The 19941-nt window shown below is 48.8% G+C and overlaps 1 protein-coding gene across 1 annotated transcript in view; it reads left to right on the top strand.

Annotated features, from left to right (window-relative positions):
* The window catches only part of PLA2G12A (phospholipase A2 group XIIA), a 33285-nt gene extending 20971 nt beyond the window's left edge, over positions 1–12314 (top strand). Inside the window, exons 4-5 of the mRNA XM_063918758.1 lie at positions 9751–9916; positions 11963–12314. Of these exons, the coding sequence (XP_063774828.1) occupies positions 9751–9916; positions 11963–12081 (285 nt within the window). The 3' untranslated portion in view covers positions 12082–12314. The remainder of the gene's footprint in view (positions 1–9750; positions 9917–11962) is intronic.
* Positions 12315–19941: the final 7627 nt, after the last annotated feature.

Here is a 19941-nt window from a genome sequence, read left to right as displayed (position 1 = left end):
CGGAGTGCTCCGACGGAGGAATTTCAACTGGGTCGTTTCCTACATTTCCTGCAATCAGGATTGTCTATGGGTCTCAAATTGGGATCTATTAAGGTTCAAATTTCGGCCCTGTCAATATTCTTCCAAAAAGAATTGGCCTCAGTTCCTGAGGTCCAGACTTTTGTCAAAGGAGTACTGCATATACAGCCTCCTGTGGTGCCTCCGGTGGCACCGTGGGATCTAAATGTAGTTTTAGATTTCCTCAAATCCCATTGGTTTGAACCACTAAAAAATGTGGATTTGAAATATCTCACATGGAAAGTGACTATGTTACTGGCCCTGGCGTCCGCCAGGAGAGTATCTGAACTGGCGGTTTTATCTTATAAAAGCCCTTATTTAATTTTCCATTCGGATAGGGCAGAGCTGCGGACGCGTCCGCATTTTCTCCCTAAGGTGGTATCAGCGTTTCACCTGAACCAGCCTATTGTAGTGCCTGCGGCTACAAGCGACTTGGAGGACTCCAAGTTGTTGGACGTTGTCAGAGCTTTAAAAATATACATTTCAAGGACGGCTGGAGTCAGAAAATCTGACTCGCTGTTTATACTGTATGCACCCAACAAGTTGGGTGCGCCTGCTTCTAAGCAGTCGATTGCTCGTTGGATTTGTAACACAATTCAACTTGCACATTCTGTGGCAGGCCTGCCACAGCCTAAATCTGTTAAGGCCCATTCCACAAGGAAGGTGGGCTCATCTTGGGCGGCTGCCCGAGGGGTCTCGGCATTACAACTCTGCCGAGCAGCTACGTGGTCAGGGGAGAACACTTTTGTAAAATTCTACAAATTTGATACACTGGCAAAGGAGGACCTGGAGTTCTCTCATTCGGTGCTGCAGAGTCATCCGCACTCTCCCGCCCGTTTGGGAGCTTTGGTATAATCCCCATGGTCCTTTCAGGAACCCCAGCATCCACTAGGACGATAGAGAAAATAAGAATTTACTTACCGATAATTCTATTTCTCGGAGTCCGTAGTGGATGCTGGGCGCCCATCCCAAGTGCGGATTATCTGCAATACTTGTACATAGTTATTGTTAACTAATTCGGGTTATTGTTTAGGGAGCCATCTTTCAGAGGCTCCTCTGTTATCATACTGTTAACTGGGTTTAGATCACAAGTTGTACGGTGTGATTGGTGTGGCTGGTATGAGTCTTACCCGGGATTCAAAATCCTCCCTTATTGTGTACGCTCGTCCGGGCACAGTACCTAACTGGAGTCTGGAGGAGGGTCATAGGGGGAGGAGCCAGTGCACACCACCTGATCTGGAAAAGCTTTACTTTTTGTGCCCTGTCTCCTGCGGAGCCGCTATTCCCCATGGTCCTTTCAGGAACCCCAGCATCCACTACGGACTCCGAGAAATAGAATTATCGGTAAGTAAATTCTTATTTTTCCCACTCTTTCATGTATTTTACATTCGGTGCAGAATTAACAAGTGACACACCTAACTTGCCATTTCTAATTGTAAACAAATGAATTGGGAGCGAGCTTCAAGAAATGTTAAACTACTAGCACATAGGGGGTCATTCCGAGTTGATCGCTAGCTGCCATTGTTCGCAGCGATCAGGCTAAAAATCTGCATTTCTGCGCATGCCCCGCAATTCATATGCGTGTCGTACGGGTACAAAGTCCTTTGTTGTTTTGCACAGGTTCTAGCAAAGTTTTCAGTCGCACTGATGGCCGCAAGAAGATTGACAGGAAGGGGGCGTTTCTGGGTGTCAACTGACCATTTTCAGGGAGTGTTCGCAAAAACGCAGGCATGTCTGAAAAAACGCAGGCGTGGCTGGGCGGGTGTATGACGTCAAGCGCTGAGTAGATTCAGAGCTACTATGAAACTGCATAAACTGTTTTTGCAGATCTCGGCTGCACATGCGTTCGCACTTCTACTAAGATAAAATACTCCCCAGTGGGCGGCGGCATAGCGTTTGCACGGCTGCTAAAACTAGCTAGCGAACGATCAACTCAGAATGACCCCCATAGCCCACAGTTAATTGAATCGGCCCCATGCATTGGTGCAGTAATCATGTTTTTGATAACTGGTTCACATTTGTCCCTTACATAGCTGGACATAATTAGAGCTAGTTAGGGGCAGTCTGGATCTATCTGCGGCATGTTTAATAGAGGTCTAGTGGGCAGCAATCCTGATCGCTATCCAATTGAAGTTGATCACATCATGGGGGTAATTCCAAGTTGATCGCAGCAGGACATTTTTTAGCAGTTGGGCAAAACCATGTGCACTGCAGGGGAGGCAGATATAACCTTTGCAGAGAGAGTTAGATTTGGGTGGGTTATTTTGTTTCTTGCAGGGTAAATACTGGCTGCTTTATTTTTACACTGCAATTTAGATTGCAGATTGGACACACCACACACAAATCTAACTCTCTCTGCACATGTTATATCTGCCTCCCCTGCAGTGCACATGGTTTTGCCCAACTGCTAACCAAATTCCTGCTGCGATCAACTTGGAATTACCCCCCATATAAGTAGTAAGTTAGTAATTGCTGTTGGAAGATGACCTCTGTTGGCCATGTAGGTAACCTTTCCACCACACTAACGGCAAGTTGCATTCATCTTATGTGGACTTCGGGCCTGAGACAGACTTGGGCATAAGTCTTTATCCATGTTAGCATATAATAATTTGTCCATAACATCACATGCTCCCCAGTAACTCATGGTATTATCCATGTTAATTTCTTTCATGTATTACTGCATTACTAGGATTGTTCATTTAGATTGTGTTTAGTGTACCTCATTAACATACAGTAGTACTCTTAGATAACAACATGTTTTCTCTGACGTCCTAGTGGATGCTGGGACTCCGTCAGGACCATGGGGATTAGCGGCTCCGCAGGAGACAGGGCACAAAAATAAAAGCTTTAGGACTAGGTGGTGTGCACTGTCTCCTCCCCCTATGACCCTCCTCCAAGCCTCAGTTAGGTTTTTGTGCCCGTCCGAGCAGGGTGCAATCTAGGTGGCTCTCCTAAAGAGCTGCTTAGAAAAAGTTATTAGGTTTTTTATTTTCAGTGAGTCCTGCTGGCAACAGGCTCACTGCAACGAGGGACTTAGGGGAGAAGAAGTGAACTCACCTGCGTGCAGGATGGATTGGCTTCTTAGGCTACTGGACACCATTAGCTCCAGAGGGATCGAACACAGGCCCAGCCATGGAGTCCGGTCCCGGAGCCGCGCCGCCGACCCCCTTGCAGATGCCGAAAAGTGAAGAGGTCCAGAAACCGGCGGCAGAAGACTTTTCAGTCTTCATGAGGTAGCGCACAGCACTGCAGCTGTGCGCCATTGTTGTCAGCACACTTCACACCAGCGGTCACTGAGGGTGCAGGGCGCTGGGGGGGGGCGCCCTGGGCAGCAATGATAATACCTTGTTCTGGCTAAAAATACATCACATATAGCCCCTGGGGCTATATGGATGTATTTAACCCCTGCCAGGTCTCACAAACACCGGGAGAAGAGCCCGCCGAAATAGGGGGCGGGGCCTATCTTCTCAGCACACAGCGCCATTTTCCTGCACAGCTCCGCTGCGAGGAAGGCTCCCAGGACTCTCCCCTGCACTGCACTACAGAAACAGGGTAAAAAAAACAGAGAGGGGGGGCACTTTTTTGGCGATATTGATATATTAAGCTGCTATAAAGGAAACGACACTTCTGTAGGGTTGTTTCTATATATTTATAGCGCTTGGGTGTGTGCTGGCAAACTCTCCCTCTGTCTCCCCAAAGGGCTAGTGGGGTCCTGTCTTCGATAAGAGCATTCCCTGTGTGTCGGTACGTGTGTGTCGACATGTATGAGGACGATGTTGGTGTGGAGGCGGAGCAATTGCCGGTAATGGTGATGTCACCCCCTAGGGAGTCGACACCGGAATGGATGGCTTTGTTTATGGAATTACGTGATAATGTCAGCACGTTACAAAAATCAGTTGACGACATGAGACGGCCGGCAAACCAGTTAGTACCTGTCCAGGCGTCTCAGACACCGTCAGGGGCTGTAAAACGCCCTTTACCTCAGTCGGCACAGACCCAGACACGGACACCGAATCTAGTGTCGACGGTGAAGAAACAAACGTATTTTCCAGTAGGGCCACACGTTATATGATCACGGCAATGAAGGAGGCTTTGCATATCTCTGATACTGCAAGTACCACAAAAAGGGGTATTATGTGGGGTCTGAAAAAACTACCTGTAGTTTTTCCTGAATCAGAGGAATTGAATGAAGTGTGTGATGAAGCGTGGGTTAACCCCGATAGAAAACTGCTAATTTCAAAGAAGTTATTGGCATTATATCCTTTCCCGCCAGAGGTTAGGGCGCGCTGGGAAACACCCCCTAGGGTGGATAAGGCACTCACACGCTTATCAAAACAAGTGGCGTTACCGTCTCCTGAAACGGCCGCCCTCAAGGATCCAGCTGATAGGAGGCTGGAAACTACCCTGAAAAGTATATACACTCATACTGGTGTTATACTGCGACCAGCCATCGCCTCAGCATGGATGTGCAGTGCTGGGGTGGTTTGGTCGGATTCCCTGACTGAAAATATTGATACCCTGGATAGGGACAGTATTTTATTGACTATAGAGCAATTAAAGGATGCTTTTCTTTATATGCGAGATGCTCAGAGGGATATTTGCACTCTGGCATCGAGAGTAAGTGCGATGTCCATATCTGCCAGAAGAAGTTTATGGACGCGACAGTGGTCAGGTGATGCGGATTCCAAACGGCATATGGAAGTATTGCCGTATAAAGGGGAGGAATTATTTGGGGTCGGTCTATCGGATTTGGTGGCCACGGCAACAGCCGGGAAATCCACCTTTTTACCTCAGGTCCCCTCCCAACAGAAAAAGACACCGTCTTTTCAGCCGCAGTCCTTTCGTTCCTATAAGAACAAGCGGGCAAAAGGACAGTCATATCTGCCCCGAGGCAAAGGAAAGGGTAAGAGAGTTGTCACGATCCGGGTATCTGGACGCCATTACTTACCCTTCAGATGCCTCCTAAGGCTGGCTCAGCATTCCAGGACCGGATCCCGCTGTTTCTGAGTTTCCACATGCAGAATGTCAGAGTGGTGATTTCATCAGCCGCGGCCTCCGCTGTGCCCGCGTGGTTAAATGTGCGCTTGTCAGTCTGGCGTCTCCTGTCTCCTGTGGCCGGCGTCGCCATTACTGTTTCAATTCTCACATGGATTACAAACCAAACTTCCCTCCAAGTGTCTGCATGGGCGCAGCCATCTTGGTTTTTGTCATCTGATCATTTCCACCAATCTGCTGTCTGTATTGTTGATTTGCATAATTGCCTAGCCAACCCCTTCCTTGCTGCAGGTATAAGTAAGCTGTGCCTGAACAAGGAAGGCGTCAGTGCTTTGGTTGTCTAACCTAGTTCCAGTTTGTCTCTCTCCTGTGGTTGTCTTCCAGGTTCCAGCTCCTGTCTCCAGACTTCTGCTATAGAGACCCGCACCAGCATTCCATCTGCGGTGTAGCCTGACTCTCCGATCCATTCTGGACTCACCTGTTTCCAGCTACAGCAATCACCTGCTTCCAGCCGAGCTTCCAGCAGTGTACAACTTCTCTTAAAGGGCCGGTGTCCTTTCTGCAGTTTACCACTCTCCACCGGTATTATTATTTCATCGCTCTCAAGTCAATCACCTGCTTCCAGCCCAGCTTCCAGCAGTGTACAGCTTCCCTTAAAGGGCCGGTGTCCTTTCTGCAGTTTACCACTCTCCACCGGTATTATTATTTCATCGCTCTCAAGTTCGTTTATTATTTAACTGGTTCCAGCCAGTATCCACTCCGTACCAACAACAGTCTGGTTCCAGCCAGTATCTTCAGCAGCCCAGCCTTTCCTGGAACACCAGCTGGTACGATCCTGGGTTCTCTCCATTGCTACAGTCAGGCCTGGTAAGGACTTTCCAACTAGAAGATTATTAGAACTGTCTCACACTACCAGTGCCTGTGGCCCTTGCCACCCTGTAGTACCCAGGAACTGTATTATTGCCCTGCTGACTTTTATGTTTTCTTATTTTCTGCTGTGTTACGGAGTTTGTCATAATAAACATCATTGACTTTTATCCTGGTTGTCGTGGTCACGCCTTCGGGCAGTTATTCTACATGTTACTTACATGTCTAGGGGTCTGATACAACCTCCCAGGTTCCGTTACATCTCAGCCCCTACAACTGAGGTTGCCTCCCGTCAACTCAGGCCCTCAGTTGTGACAAGAGTGCACCAAGCAGCTCCCTCCCAGGAGCAGAAGCCCTCCCCGGCTTCTGCAAAGCCCTCAGCATGACGTTGGGGCTTTACAAGCGGACTCAGGGGCGGTGGGGGGTCGACTCAAGAATTTCAGCGCACAGTGGGCTCACTCACAGGTGGACCCCTGGATCCTGCAGGTAGTATCTCAGGGTTACAGGTTGGAATTCGAGAAGTCTCCCCCTCGCCGGTTCCTAAAGTCTGCTCTGCCAACGTCTCCCTCAGACAGGGCGACGGTATTGGAAGCCATTCACAAGCTGTATTCTCAGCAGGTGATAGTCAAGGTACCCCTCCTACAACAGGGAAAGGGGTATTATTCCACACTATTTGTGGTACCGAAGCCGGACGGCTCGGTAAGACCTATTCTAAATCTGAAATCTTTGAACCTGTACATACAAAAATTCAAGTTCAAGATGGAGTCACTCAGAGCAGTGATAGCGAATCTGGAAGAAGGGGACTTTATGGTGTCCCTGGACATCAAGGATGCTTACCTGCATGTCCCAATTTGCCCTTCACATCAAGGGTACCTCAGGTTCGTGGTGCAAAACTGTCATTATCAGTTTCAGACGCTGCCGTTTGGATTGTCCACGGCACCTCGGGTCTTTACCAAGGTAATGGCCGAAATGATGTTTCTTCTGCGAAGAAAAGGCGTATTAATTATCCCTTACTTGGACGATCTCCTGATAAGGGCAAGGTCCAGAGAACAGCTGGAGGACGTAGTAGCACTAACCCAAGTAGTGCTGCAACAGCACGGGTGGATTCTGAATTTTCCAAAATCTCAATTGACCCCGACGACACGTCTGCTGTTCCTGGGAATGATTCTGGACACGGTTCAGAAAAAGGTGTTTCTTCCGGAGGAGAAAGCCAGGGAGTTATCCGAACTTGTCAGGAACCTCCTAAAACCAGGAAAAGTGTCTGTGCATCAATGCACAAGAGTCCTGGGAAAAATGGTGGCTTCTTACGAAGCGATTCCTTTCGGCAGATTCCACGCACGAACTTTTCAGTGGGATCTGCTGGACAAATGGTCCGGATCGCATCTGCAGATGCATCAGCGGATAACTTTGTCTCCACGGACAAGGGTGTCTCTTCTGTGGTGGTTGCAGAGTGCTCATCTGTTAGAGGGCCGCAGATTCGGCATACAGGACTGGGTCCTGGTGACCACGGATGCCAGTCTGAGAGGCTGGGGAGCGGTCACACAGGGAAGAAACTTCCAGGGAGTGTGGTCAAGCCTGGAGATGTCTCTTCACATAAATATACTGGAGCTAAGAGCGATTTACAATGCTCTAAGCTTGGCAAACCCCTGCTTCAGGGTCAGCCGGTGTTGATCCAGTCGGACAACATCACGGCAGTCGCCCACGTAAACAGACAGGGCGGCACAAGAAGCAGGAGGGCAATGGCAGAAGCTGCAAGGATTCTTCGCTGGGCGGAAGATCATGTGATAGCACTGTCAGCAGTGTTCATTCCGGGAGTGGACAACTGGGAAGCGGACTTCCTCAGCAGACACGATCCACACCCGGGAGAGTGGGGACTTCATCCAGAAGTCTTCCACATGATTGTGAACCGTTGGGAAAAACCAAAGGTGGATATGATGGCGTCCCGCCTCAACAAAAAACTGGACAGGTATTGCGCCAGGTCAAGAGACCCTCAGGCAATAGCTGTGGACGCTCTGGTAACACCGTGGGTGTTCCAGTCAGTGTATGTGTTTCCTCCTCTGCCTCTCATACCAAAAGTACTGAGAATTATACGGCAAAGGGGAGTAAGAACGATACTCGTGGCTCCGGATTGGCCAAGAAGAACTTGGTACCCGGAACTTCAGGAGATGCTCACGGAAGATCCGTGGCCTCTACCTCTAAGACAGGACCTGCTTCAGCAGGGACCGTGTCTATTCCAAGACTTACCGCGGCTGCGTTTGACGGCATGGCGGTTGAACGCCGAATTCTAAGGGAAAAAGGCATTCCGGAAGAGGTCATCCCTACCCTGGTAAAAGCCAGGAAGGAGGTGACTGCACAACATTATCACCGCATTTGGAGAAAATATGTTGCGTGGTGTGAGGCCAGGAAGGCCCCGACGGAGGAATTTCAACTGGGTCGATTCCTACATTTCCTGCAAACAGGATTGTCTATGGGCCTCAAATTAGGGTCCATTAAGGTTCAAATTTCGGCCCTGTCGATTTTCTTCCAGAAAGAATTGGCTTCAGTTCCTGAAGTCCAGACTTTTGTAAAAGGAGTACTACATATACAGCCCCCGGTTGTGCCCCCAGTGGCTCCGTGGGATCTTAATGTAGTTTTGGATTTTCTCAAATCCCATTTGGTTTGAGCCACTCAAATCGGTGGATTTGAAATATCTTGCATGGAAAGTAACCATGCTACTGGCCCTGGCTTCAGCCAGGAGAGTGTCAGAATTGGCGGCTTTATCGTATAAAAGCCCATATCTGATTTTCCATTCGGACAGGGCAGAACTGCGGACGCGTCCTCCGTTTCTGCCTAAGGTGGTTTCAGCGTTTCACCTGAACCAGCCTATTGTGGTGCCTGCGGCTACTAGCGATTTGGAGGATTCCAAGTTGCTTGGCGTTGTCAGGGCATTGAAAATATATATTTCAAGGACGGCTGGAGTCAGAAAATCTGACTCGCTGTTTATACTGTGCACCCAACAAGCTGGGTGCTCCTGCTTCTAAGCAGACGATTGCTCGTTGGATTTGTAGCACAATTCAACTTGCACATTCTGTGGCAGGCCTGCCACAGCCTAAATCTATCAAGGCCCATTCCACAAGGAAGGTGGGCTCATCTTGGGCGGCTGCCCGAGGGGTCTCGGCATTACAACTCTGCCGAGCAGCTACGTGGTCGGGGGAGAACACGTTTGTAAAATTCTACAAATTTGATACCCTGGCTAAGGAGGACCTGGAGTTCTCTCATTCGGTGCTGCAGAGTCATCCGCACTCTCCCGCCCGTTTGGGAGCTTTGGTATAATCCCCATGGTCCTGACGGAGTCCCAGCATCCACTAGGACGTCAGAGAAAATAAGATTTTACTTACCGATAAATCTATTTCTCGTAGTCCGTAGTGGATGCTGGGCGCCCATCCCAAGTGCGGATTGTCTGCAATACTTGTACATAGTTATTGTTACAAAAAAATCGGGTTGTTATTGTTGTGAGCCGTCTGTTCAGAGGCTCCTACGTTTGTCATACTGTTAACTGGGTCAGATCACAGGTTGTACGGTGTGATTGGTGTGGCTGGTATGAGTCTTACCCGGGATTCAAAATCCTTCCTTATTGTGTACGCTCGTCCGGGCACAGTATCCTAACTGAGGCTTGGAGGAGGGTCATAGGGGGAGGAGACAGTGCACACCACCTAGTCCTAAAGCTTTTATTTTTGTGCCCTGTCTCCTGCGGAGCCGCTAATCCCCATGGTCCTGACGGAGTCCCAGCATCCACTACGGACTACGAGAAATAGATTTATCGGTAAGTAAAATCTTATTTTCTTTCTCCAGTTTGATGTTGGCATTCCCTCCATGACGAAGTGTTGCAATCAGCATGACCGCTGCTATGACACATGTGGTAATATGAAGAATGACTGTGATGAGCAGTTTCAGAGCTGCCTCTCCAAAATGTGCATGGGTGTACAGAAAACACTGGGCATCTCAGAGAGTGTGAAAGGTATGAGTCATTGTATAGCTAATAGCATAGACTTTTACTTACTTTAAAGTGCATTGGTCTAAGCCAGTGATCTCCAACCTGTAGCTCTCGAGCTACTGGTAGCTCGCCGTAGTATTTTCGGTAGCTCACAGAGCACACAGGCTTGGGCAGTCACTGGCACACCTCCTCCCTTCATTTTTAATATGGTGCCGGCCGTCAGCCAATCGGAGCTCGTAGACCGGCAGTGGTGGCACCTGATTGGCTCAGTTACCGGCACCATATTTTAAATGCCCGCCACCGCCGGAGACTGTCACCCTCACCGCAGCTGCTCTCCAGACTTCACAGGAGAGGCGCGCTGCGCTCTCCTCCCCTTCCGTCCCTCATACAGGAGGAGCAGCACTGGCGGCAGTAGAAGAAGCCAGCAACGGTTAGCACTGCGTGGGGCACTGTATCGTACACTGCGGGGGAGGGGGGATTTATCTGGCGCTGCGGGGGGGGGGCATTTTAAATGGCACTGCGGGAGGAATTGTATCTGGCACTGGTGGGGGCATTGTATCTGGCACTGCTGGGGGGCATTATTTGTGGATCTGTCACTGCTGGGGGGCATTATTTGTGTATCTGTCACTGCTGGGGAAGGCATTATTTGTGTGTGTCTGGCACTGCTGGGGGGGGGGCATTATTTGTGTGTATCTGGCACTGTTGGGGGGGCATTATTTGTGTGTATCTGGCACTGTTGGGGGGGGCATTATTTGTGTGTATCTGGCACTGTTGGAGGGGGGGGCATTATTTGGGTGTATCTGGCACTACGCGGGGGGGATGGGGCATTACTTGTAGTTGTGAGGACACACCCACTTTTGCAGGAACGCACGCGCATTGGGGGGAGGGGGTAGCTCCTTCAGAGGTTTTATTTTCCGAAAGTAGCTCACACCCCAATTAAGTTTGGAGACCACTGGTCTAAGCCAATGGGTAAATTAACTTTCTCCATCGCTCTATATCAATATGCAGGTGATAGCCACTTTAAAAGGTCTAAATTTCTGTTGGTATAATGTTCCTCCACTTTTAACTCCCCATTAGTTTTAGTAAAGGGGTTTAGACGTTAGGAGAAGCTGTGTAGGCAGGTACTTGTCGATAGTAGGCAATTCATATTTGCTCAGCAGCACCCCACTTGAAAGAGACTGGGCCGCTTGGACTGGGGGACCATCAACATAATATCTCCCTGGGGATCAAGGGGCTGGGTAACCTTCACACTGCATGGATTGGTCAGAGGCGAGCGCAGAAAAATATAAAGACCTACAAAGACTGCAGTTTGAGATTGATTAGCAGCAGTGCAGAGTCTTTTGAGAGAGACGGACAGCAACACTGAAGAAAAACTAAGGCTGGAGATTAGGTAAGGAAGGGCAGCAAGAGAGGAGATTATGATGCACACTGTTGGGATCTCCGTGGAGGTTGGGTGGTAATTGATGATTACAATAGGAGGGCTTAGTTAGCCTGGATAGATAACGAAAAGAGTGGATAGGTCTCAAGGAAGCCTATAGAGAACCAAGGAGTAGGGGGATGGATTGTGCCTCGCTACGCTCGGCACACTATTATATTCTCCCTCTATGGGTGTCGTGGACACCCACGGAGGGAGAATATGTCAGGATTGTGGTGGTCGGGATTCTGGCGTCGGTATTTCGACCGCCGGGATTCTGCCCGGCGGCATCTTGACCGCATCCCGTTGGATTAATTGGGCTCTATAGTTTTTAAATGCTACAGTAGAATACGAGTTATCCAAAATGCCAATGAAACATGTTTTACAGGAACAAAAAAAAAGTCTAATGTCACATTAACAGTAGAAATCCTGATATTTTGAAGAAAAGAGAAACTACATACATACATACATACATACATACATACATACATACATACATACATACATACATACATACATAGTTCAATTATCTGAACAAACTTTTAATCAGTTTAGTAATTGGCACTCTGCTGTATAAAAATTTACAAATGTAGTAGTAGTAGTAGTAGTAGTATTATTATTTTTACATACTATTTACTTTTATTTCTATCTCTTAGCTTGTGAATCAACAGTGGCACTCCTGTTTGATGCAGTCATACATTTGGGATGCAAACCCTACATGGAAAGTCAAAGAGCTGCTTGCATCTGTATGTATGAAGAGAAAGTGGACTTGTGAAACAGCACACCATGGAAATTTGTTGCAGTAATCACAAATAAAAGTGCAAAATTGCTGAATATATTTGAATTGCTTTATATTTTATGAAATTCTTAATGAAGGAAATGTTTGCTTTTTCCATACTTTGTGGATAATTTAGTACAAGATAAATATTTTATTTGTATATTTTTGTATGTATAATGTAATACTGTTTGTAATAAATTATCCTAATTGTGTCAATATTGGTTACTAAACATGTTTTGCTATTTTATTTTTTATAAACTGGGCAAATATTATTTTTTGCAGAAGTCATTTTGTTGTGCTCAAAAGAGAAACCTAGAAACTAAGAAGGGGTACACACTGGGAGATGTGTGCTGAGCGATCTATCACAGACCGCTCAGCGCGCTTCTCTCTCCCCACGCTTAGCACACAGCACAATGTGAGCTGGGGGAGAGGGGACGCACACTTCACTCAGCGGTGAAAATAGCCATCTGACTAGTTTGTGCAATCTGGAATCAGCGCTAGTGATGCGTGGGGCCGCGCATCGCTATCGCTCTGGGGCATACACACGGAGCGATGTGTGCTTCTTTGCTAAGCAATCTGGTCAGATTGCTTACAATTTAAGCACACATCGCTACGTGTGTACCCCCCTTAAGTGGTATTATTTTCAGATGATGTAGAGATAGTGGAGTAAAGACTTGGACATTGGATGCAGAACTATCACTGAAGCCTTTTCCTAATTTTGAGCCTAATTCAGGTTGGATCGCAGTGTGCGATCCAACTACAAATTTTGAGAAAGATGCGGGTGCATGCGCATCGCCCGTCCTGCGCATGCGCCCGTATTTTCTGCGGGGATCCACAGAACATGTGATCGCCTCTGCCTGTCAATCAGGCAGAGGAGTTTGCGGGGCGGGCAGGAAACGCTCTGTTTCCAGGTAGGAGACGGGGCGCTGCGGCGTGAACGGGGAGCATAGTCGGCCAAACGGGCGTGTCAGGGGTGTGCCGTCACACGCAGCTGCCGCGATCTAAAACATGTTGCCGGGATTCCTGCGCAGGAGCCACACTTAGTTTCTGCTAACAAGCAGAAATTGTGATGCGTTGGCAATTTCTGCTTGTTGAATGGGGGGTGGTACCGGCCAGTATGCGATCCAAAGGATTGCAAATTCTGCTAATTAGCAGAACTTGCAATCCTACTGAATTAGGTACTTCATACTGTAACTGAAAGTGCTTCTGTTTCCTTGACACTGGAAAGAAGTTTGCATGAGACTATCCTATTTCATAAGTTCTCTCTTAGACTACAGCTGATGAGTACTAATTTCTTTTTCATCCACTAGGGGTCACTGGAGTACTCTTGGGATATGGACGGCTTCTGTTGGGAACAGGGCACTGAATATTTAAATTTAGAACACTCCACCCCTCCATATCCCCGAGTACCTCAGTGTTTTTTCTGTGCTCGAAGTAGCAACAGGTCAATGTGGCTGGGTCCACAATTCTTTTGAATATTTTTTGTTTTAAGTGACTTTTTCTTTTTTCATACACATCCCTTTTCCCCTTCCAAAAGGCAGGGTCAGGGATAGTGCAAGCTGCTAATAGCAGCTGTGGCGTGTCGATCCTCACTGAATGAGCACTTTCACAGCCAAACAGATCCTCCTGCACAGGCTGGCCGGCGCTTGCAGAGAAACCCCGTCGGAGCCTCACCACAAGCAGCAGGAGTCGAGGTATGTTGAACGGGGCGGTCAGCCTCCGCTGCCGCCCCGCTGTGTGGGGACATTGACTGACGCCGTGATCCCTCTGCAGACGCCGTCGCTGCTCCGGCCCCCACCGCTGCACGGCCGCTGTTCACAGCGCTTCAAGACGCGATCCCCGCTCTCAGTTCCTGTGCGTGCCACTACCCGGCTCCCGCTGGCGGCCCCACACGCTGCGCTGCCCGCCCGCACTACATCCGCAACGGAGCATGCAGAGGGGAGGGGGGGCATTATACTGTGATTATGTAACAGAATCAGTGGCATGAGAGGGAAAACTGCAGCAACAGCAGTATGCTAGGCTGCAGGGTTAATTACACAGGATTTCATATAAATGTCACTTTAACCTGCACTGTGATTATATGGGTAAGCATGGCAGCCATTTCTAACCATGCTTCCTGTGTCTTCCTGTTGTGATTCCAGAACGTTCGAGTACTACATCTCTACTCCACCAGAGGCGCAGGAGTGTTAGTGGGAATTTGGGATCACATTTCATAGTACTGGCCACGTGTACTGCACTTGGCCCGATATATATATATATATATATATATATATATATATATATATATATTATATTTCTCTAACGTCCTAGTGGATGCTGGGAACTCCGTAAGGACCATGGGGAATAGCGGGCTCCGAAGGAGGCTGGGCACTCTAGAAAGATCTTAGACTACCTGGTGTGCACTGGCTCCTCCCACTATGACCCTCCTCCAAGCCTCAGTTAGATTTCGTGCCCGGCCGAGGTTGGATGCACACTAGGGGCTCTCCTGAGCTCTTAGAAAGTTATAATCTTAGAATTTTTGTTATTTTCAGTGAGACCTGCTGGCAACAGGCTCACTGCAGCGAGGGACTAAGGGGAGAAGAAGCGAACTCGCCTGCTTGCAGCCGGATTGGGCTTCTTAGGCTACTGGACACCATTAGCTCCAGAGGGATCGACCGCAGGCCCAGCCTTGATGTTCGGTCCCGGAGCCGCGCCGCCGTCCCCCTTACAGAGCCAGAAGCAAGAAGATGGTCCGGAAAATCGGCGGCATGAAGACTCTGTCTTCACCAAGGTAGCGCACAGCACTGCAGCTGTGCGCCATTGCTCCTCTCACAAACTTCACACTCCGGTCACTGAGGGTGCAGGGCGCTGGGGGGGGCGCCCTGAGGCAGCAATAAAAACACCTTGGCTGGCTAAAATACCTCAATATATGGCCCCAGGGGCTATATATGAGGTAAATACCCCTGCCAGAATTCCATAAAAAACGGGAGAATAGGCCGCGAAAAAGGGGCGGAGCCTATCTCCTCAGCACACTGGCGCCATTTTTCCCTCACAGCTCGGCTGGAGGGAAGCTCCCTGGCTTTTCCCTGCAATTCTACAGTACAGTAAGAGGGAAAAGAGAGGGGGGGCATTAAAATTGGCACTGTATACAGTATATTATATAAAAGCTATTAGGGACATAACTCAGTTAGTCCCTGTATATATATAGCGCTCTGGTGTGTGCTGGCATACTCTTACTCTGTCCCCCCAAAGGGCTTTTGTGGGTCCTGTCCTCGTTTAGAGCATTCCCTGTGTGTCTGCGGTGTGTCGGTACGGCTGTGTCGACATGTTGAATGAGGAGGCTTATATGGTGACAGAACAGAGGCCGATATATGTGATGTCGCCCCCTGTGGGGCCGACACCAGAGTGGATGGATAGGTGAAAGGTATTAACCGACAGTGTCAACTCCTTACATAAAAGGGTGGATGACGTAACAGCTGTGGGACAGCCGGCTTCGCAGCCCGCGCCTGCCCAGGCGTCTCAAAGGCCATCAGGGGCTCAAAAACGCCCGCTCTCTCAGATGGCAGACACAGATGTCGACACGGAGTCTGACTCCAGTGTCGACAAGGTGGAGACATATACACAATCCACTAGGAACATCCGTGACGTGATCCCGGCAATAAAAAATGTGTTATACATTTCTGACTTTAACCCAAGCACCTCTAAAAATGGGTTTTAGGTTTGGGGAGAAAAAACAGGCAGTGTTTTGTTCCCCCATCAGATGAATAAATGAAGTGTGTGAAAGCGTGGGTTCCCCCGTTAAGAAACTGGTAATTTATAAAAAGTTACTGATGGCGTACCCTTTCCCGCCAGGTGGATAAGTTACGCTGGGAGATATCCCCTAGGGTGGATAAGGCGCTCACACGTTTGTCAAAAAAGGTGGCACTGCCGTCTTAGGATACGGCCACTTTAATAGGTACCTGTTGATAAAAAACAGGAGGCTATCCTGAAGTCTGTATTTACACACTCAGGTACTAGACTGAGACCTGCAGATAGTGCTGCTGCAGCGTGGTCGGTGACCCTGTCAAACAGGGATACTAGTTGGAAAACATAAAAACATATTAAAGACGTCGTCTTATATATGGGGGATGCACAGAGGGATATTTTGCCGGCTGGCATCCAAAATAAATGTAATGTCCATTCTGTCAGGAGGGTATTAGAGACCTGTCACTGGACAGGTGATGCTGACTTAAAAAGCGCATAGAGAGCCTTATAAGGGTGAGGAATTATTTGGGGATGGTCTCTGGGACCTCGTATCCACAGCAACTGCTGGGAAGAAATAATTTTACCTCAGGTTTCCTCACAGACAAAGGTACAGTCCTTTCGGCTTCAGAAAAGCAAGCGGGTCAAATGGCGCTTCCTTTCTGTACAGAGACAAGGGTAGAGGGAAAAAAGCTGCACCAGTCAGCCTGTTCCCAGAATCAAGATTCTTCCCCCGCCTCCTGTGAGGCCACACCATGACGCGGGTGCTCCACAGGTGTAGCCAGGTACGGTGGGGGGCCGTCTCAAAAATTTCAGCAATTAGTGGGCTCGCTCACAGGTGGATCCCTGTTTCTTCCAAGTAGTATTTCAGGGGTACAAGCTGGAATTCGAGATGTCTCCCCCCAGCCGTTTCCTAAAATATGCCTTGCTGACAACTCCCTCAGGCAGGGAGGCTGTGCTAGAGGCAATTAATAAGCGGTATTCCCAGCAGGTAATACTCAAGGTGCCCCTACTTCAACAAGGACGGGGTTACTATTCCACACGGGTTGGGGTACCGAAACCGCATGGTTCGGTGTGACCCATTTTATATTTAAAATCCTTGAACACAAAAATTCAAGTTCAAGATGGAATCGCTCAGGGCGGTTATTCCAAGCCTGGACGAGGGGGATTACATGGTATCCTGGGACATCAAGGATGCTTACCTGCATGTCCCCATTTACCATCCTCGCCAGGAGTACCTCAGATTTATGGTACAGGATTACCATTACCAAGTCCAGACACTGCCGTTTGGACTGTACATGGCACTGAGGGTGTTTTATCAAGGTAATGGCCGAAATGTTGATACTCCTTCAAAAAAAGGGAGTTGTAATTATCCCGTACTTGGACAATCTCGTTATAAGGGCGAGGTCCAAGGAGCAGTTGGTAGTCGGGGTAGCACTATTTTGGAAAGTGCTACAACAGCATGGTTGGATTCTAAACAGTCCAAAGTCACAGCTGGTTCCTATGACACGTCTACTGTTCCTGGGGATGGTTCTGGACATAAACCAGAAATAGTGTTTCTCCCGGAGGAGAAAGCCAAGGAGTTGTCATCTCTAGTCAGAGACCTCCTGAAGCCAAAATAGGTAGCGGTGCATCATTGCACGCGAGTCCTGGGAAAAATGGTAGCTTCCTACGAAGCAATCCCATTAGGCAGGTTCCATACAAGAACTTTTCAGAGGGACCTGTTGGACAAGTGGTCCGGATCGCATCTTCCGATGCATAGGCTGATAACCCTGTCTCCAAGGACCAGGGTATCTCTACTGTGGTGGCTGCAGAGTGCCCATCTTCAAGAGGGCCGCAGGTTCGGCATACAGGACTAGGTCCTAGTGACCATGGATTCCAGCCTTTGAGGCTGGGAGGCAGTCACACAGGGAAGAAATTTCCAGGGACTTTGGTCAAGTCAGGTTATTTCCCTACACATAAATATTCTGGACCTGAGGGCCATTTACAATGCCCTGAGGCCGGCAAGGCCTCTGCTTCAAAACCAGCCGGTACTGATCCAATCAGACAACATCACGGCAGTCGCCCATGTAAACCAACAGGGCGGCACAAGAAGCAGGATGGCGATGGCAGAAGCCACAAGGATTCTCCGATAGGCGGAAAATCATGTGTTAGCACTGTCAGCAGTGTTCATTCCCGGAGTGGACAACTGGGAAGCAGATCTTCTCAACAGACACGACCTCCACCCGGGAGAATGGGGACTTCCTCCAGAAGTCTTCCAATAGGATTGTACACCATTGGGAAAGGCCACAGGTGGACATGATGGCGTCCCGCCTCAACAAAAAGCTATAAAAGATATTGCACCGGGTCAAGGGACCCTCAGGCGATAGCTATGGACGCTCTGGTAACACCGTGGGTGTACCAGTCGGTTTATGTGTTCTCCCCTCTGCCTCTCATACCAAAGGTACTGAGAATAATAAGAAGGCGAGGAGTAAGAACGATACTCGTGGATGGCCAAGAAGAGCTTGGTACCCAGAACTTCAAGAATTTATATCAGAGGACCCATGGCCTCTGCCACTCAGACAGGACCTGCGGCAGCAGGGGCCCTGTCTGTTCCAAGACTTACCGCGGCTGCGTTTGTCGGCATGGCGGTTGAACGCCGGATCCTGAAGGAAAAGGGCATTCCGGAGGAAGTCATTCCTACGCTTACTAAAGCCAGGAAAGAGGTTACAGCAACTCATTATCACCGCATATGGCGAAAATATGTTGCATGGTGTGAGGCCGAAAGGGCCCCAACAGAGGAATTTCAACTAGGTCGATTTCTGCATTTCCTGCAAGCAGGAGTGACTATGGGCCTTAAATTGGGTTCCATTAAGGTACAGATCTCGGCTCTGTCGATTTTCTTTCAAAAAGAACTAGCTTCAGTACCTGAAGTTCAGACATTTATAAAAGGAGTGCTGCAGAGTCAGCCCCCGTTTGTGCCTCCTGTGGCACCTTGGGATCTCAACGTGGTGTTGAGTTTCTTAAAATCACATTGGTTTGAACCACTAAAAACCGTGGATCTGAAATATCTCACGTGGAAGGTGGTTATGTTATTGGCCTTGGCTTCTGCCAGGCGAGTATCAAAGTTGGCGGCTTTGTCTTGTAAAAGCCCTTATTTGATTTTCCATATGGATAGGGCAGAATTGAGGACTCGTCCCCAGTTTCTCCCAAAGGTGGTGTCAGCGTTTCACCTGAACCAGCCTATTGTGGTGCCTAGGCTACTAGGGACTTGGAGGACTCCAAGTTGCTAGACGTTGTCAGGGCCCTGAAAATATATGTTTCCAGAACGGCTAGAGTCAGAAAATCTGACTCGCTGTTTATCCTATATGCACCTAACAAGCTGGGTGCTCCTGCTTCTAAGCAGACTATTGCTCGTTGGATTTGTAGTACAATTCAGCTTGCACATACTGTGGCAGGCCTGCCACAGCCAAAATCTGTCAATGCCCATTCCACAAGGAAGGTGGGCTCATCTTGGGCGGCTGCCCGAGAGGTCTCGGCTTTACAATTTTGCCGAGCAGCTACTTGGTCAGGGGCAAACACGTTTGCAAAAATTCTACAAATTTGATACCCTGGCTGAGGAGGACCTGGAGTTCTCTCATTCAGTGCTGCAGAGTCATCCGCACTCTCCCGCCCGTTTGGGAGCTTTGGTATAATCCCCATGGTCCTTACGGAGTTCCCAGCATCCACTAGGACGTTAGAGAAAATAAGAATTTACTCACCGGTAATTCTATTTCTCGTAGTCCGTAGTGGATGCTGGGCGCCCATCCCAAGTGCGGTTTATCTGCAATACTTGTACATAGTTATGGTTAACTAAATCGGGTTATTGTTGAGCCATCTGTTGAGAGGCTCTATTGTTTCATACTGTTAACTGTGTTTCATATCACGAGTTGTACGGTGTGATTGGTGTGGCTGGTATGAGTCTTACCCGGGATTCAAAATCCTTCCTTATTGTGTACGCTCGTCCGGGCACAGTACCTAACTGAGGCTTGGAGGAGGGTCATAGTGGGAGGAGCCAGTGCACACCAGGTAGTCTAAGATCTTTCTAGAGTGCCCAGCCTCCTTCGGAGCCCGCTATTCCCCATGGTCCTTACGGAGTTCCCAGCATCCACTACGGAC

Source organism: Pseudophryne corroboree, chromosome 1 (assembly GCF_028390025.1).
Source record: "Pseudophryne corroboree isolate aPseCor3 chromosome 1, aPseCor3.hap2, whole genome shotgun sequence".
Taxonomy (NCBI): domain Eukaryota; kingdom Metazoa; phylum Chordata; class Amphibia; order Anura; family Myobatrachidae; genus Pseudophryne; species Pseudophryne corroboree.
This window is presented reverse-complemented; position numbering and strand designations above follow the sequence as displayed.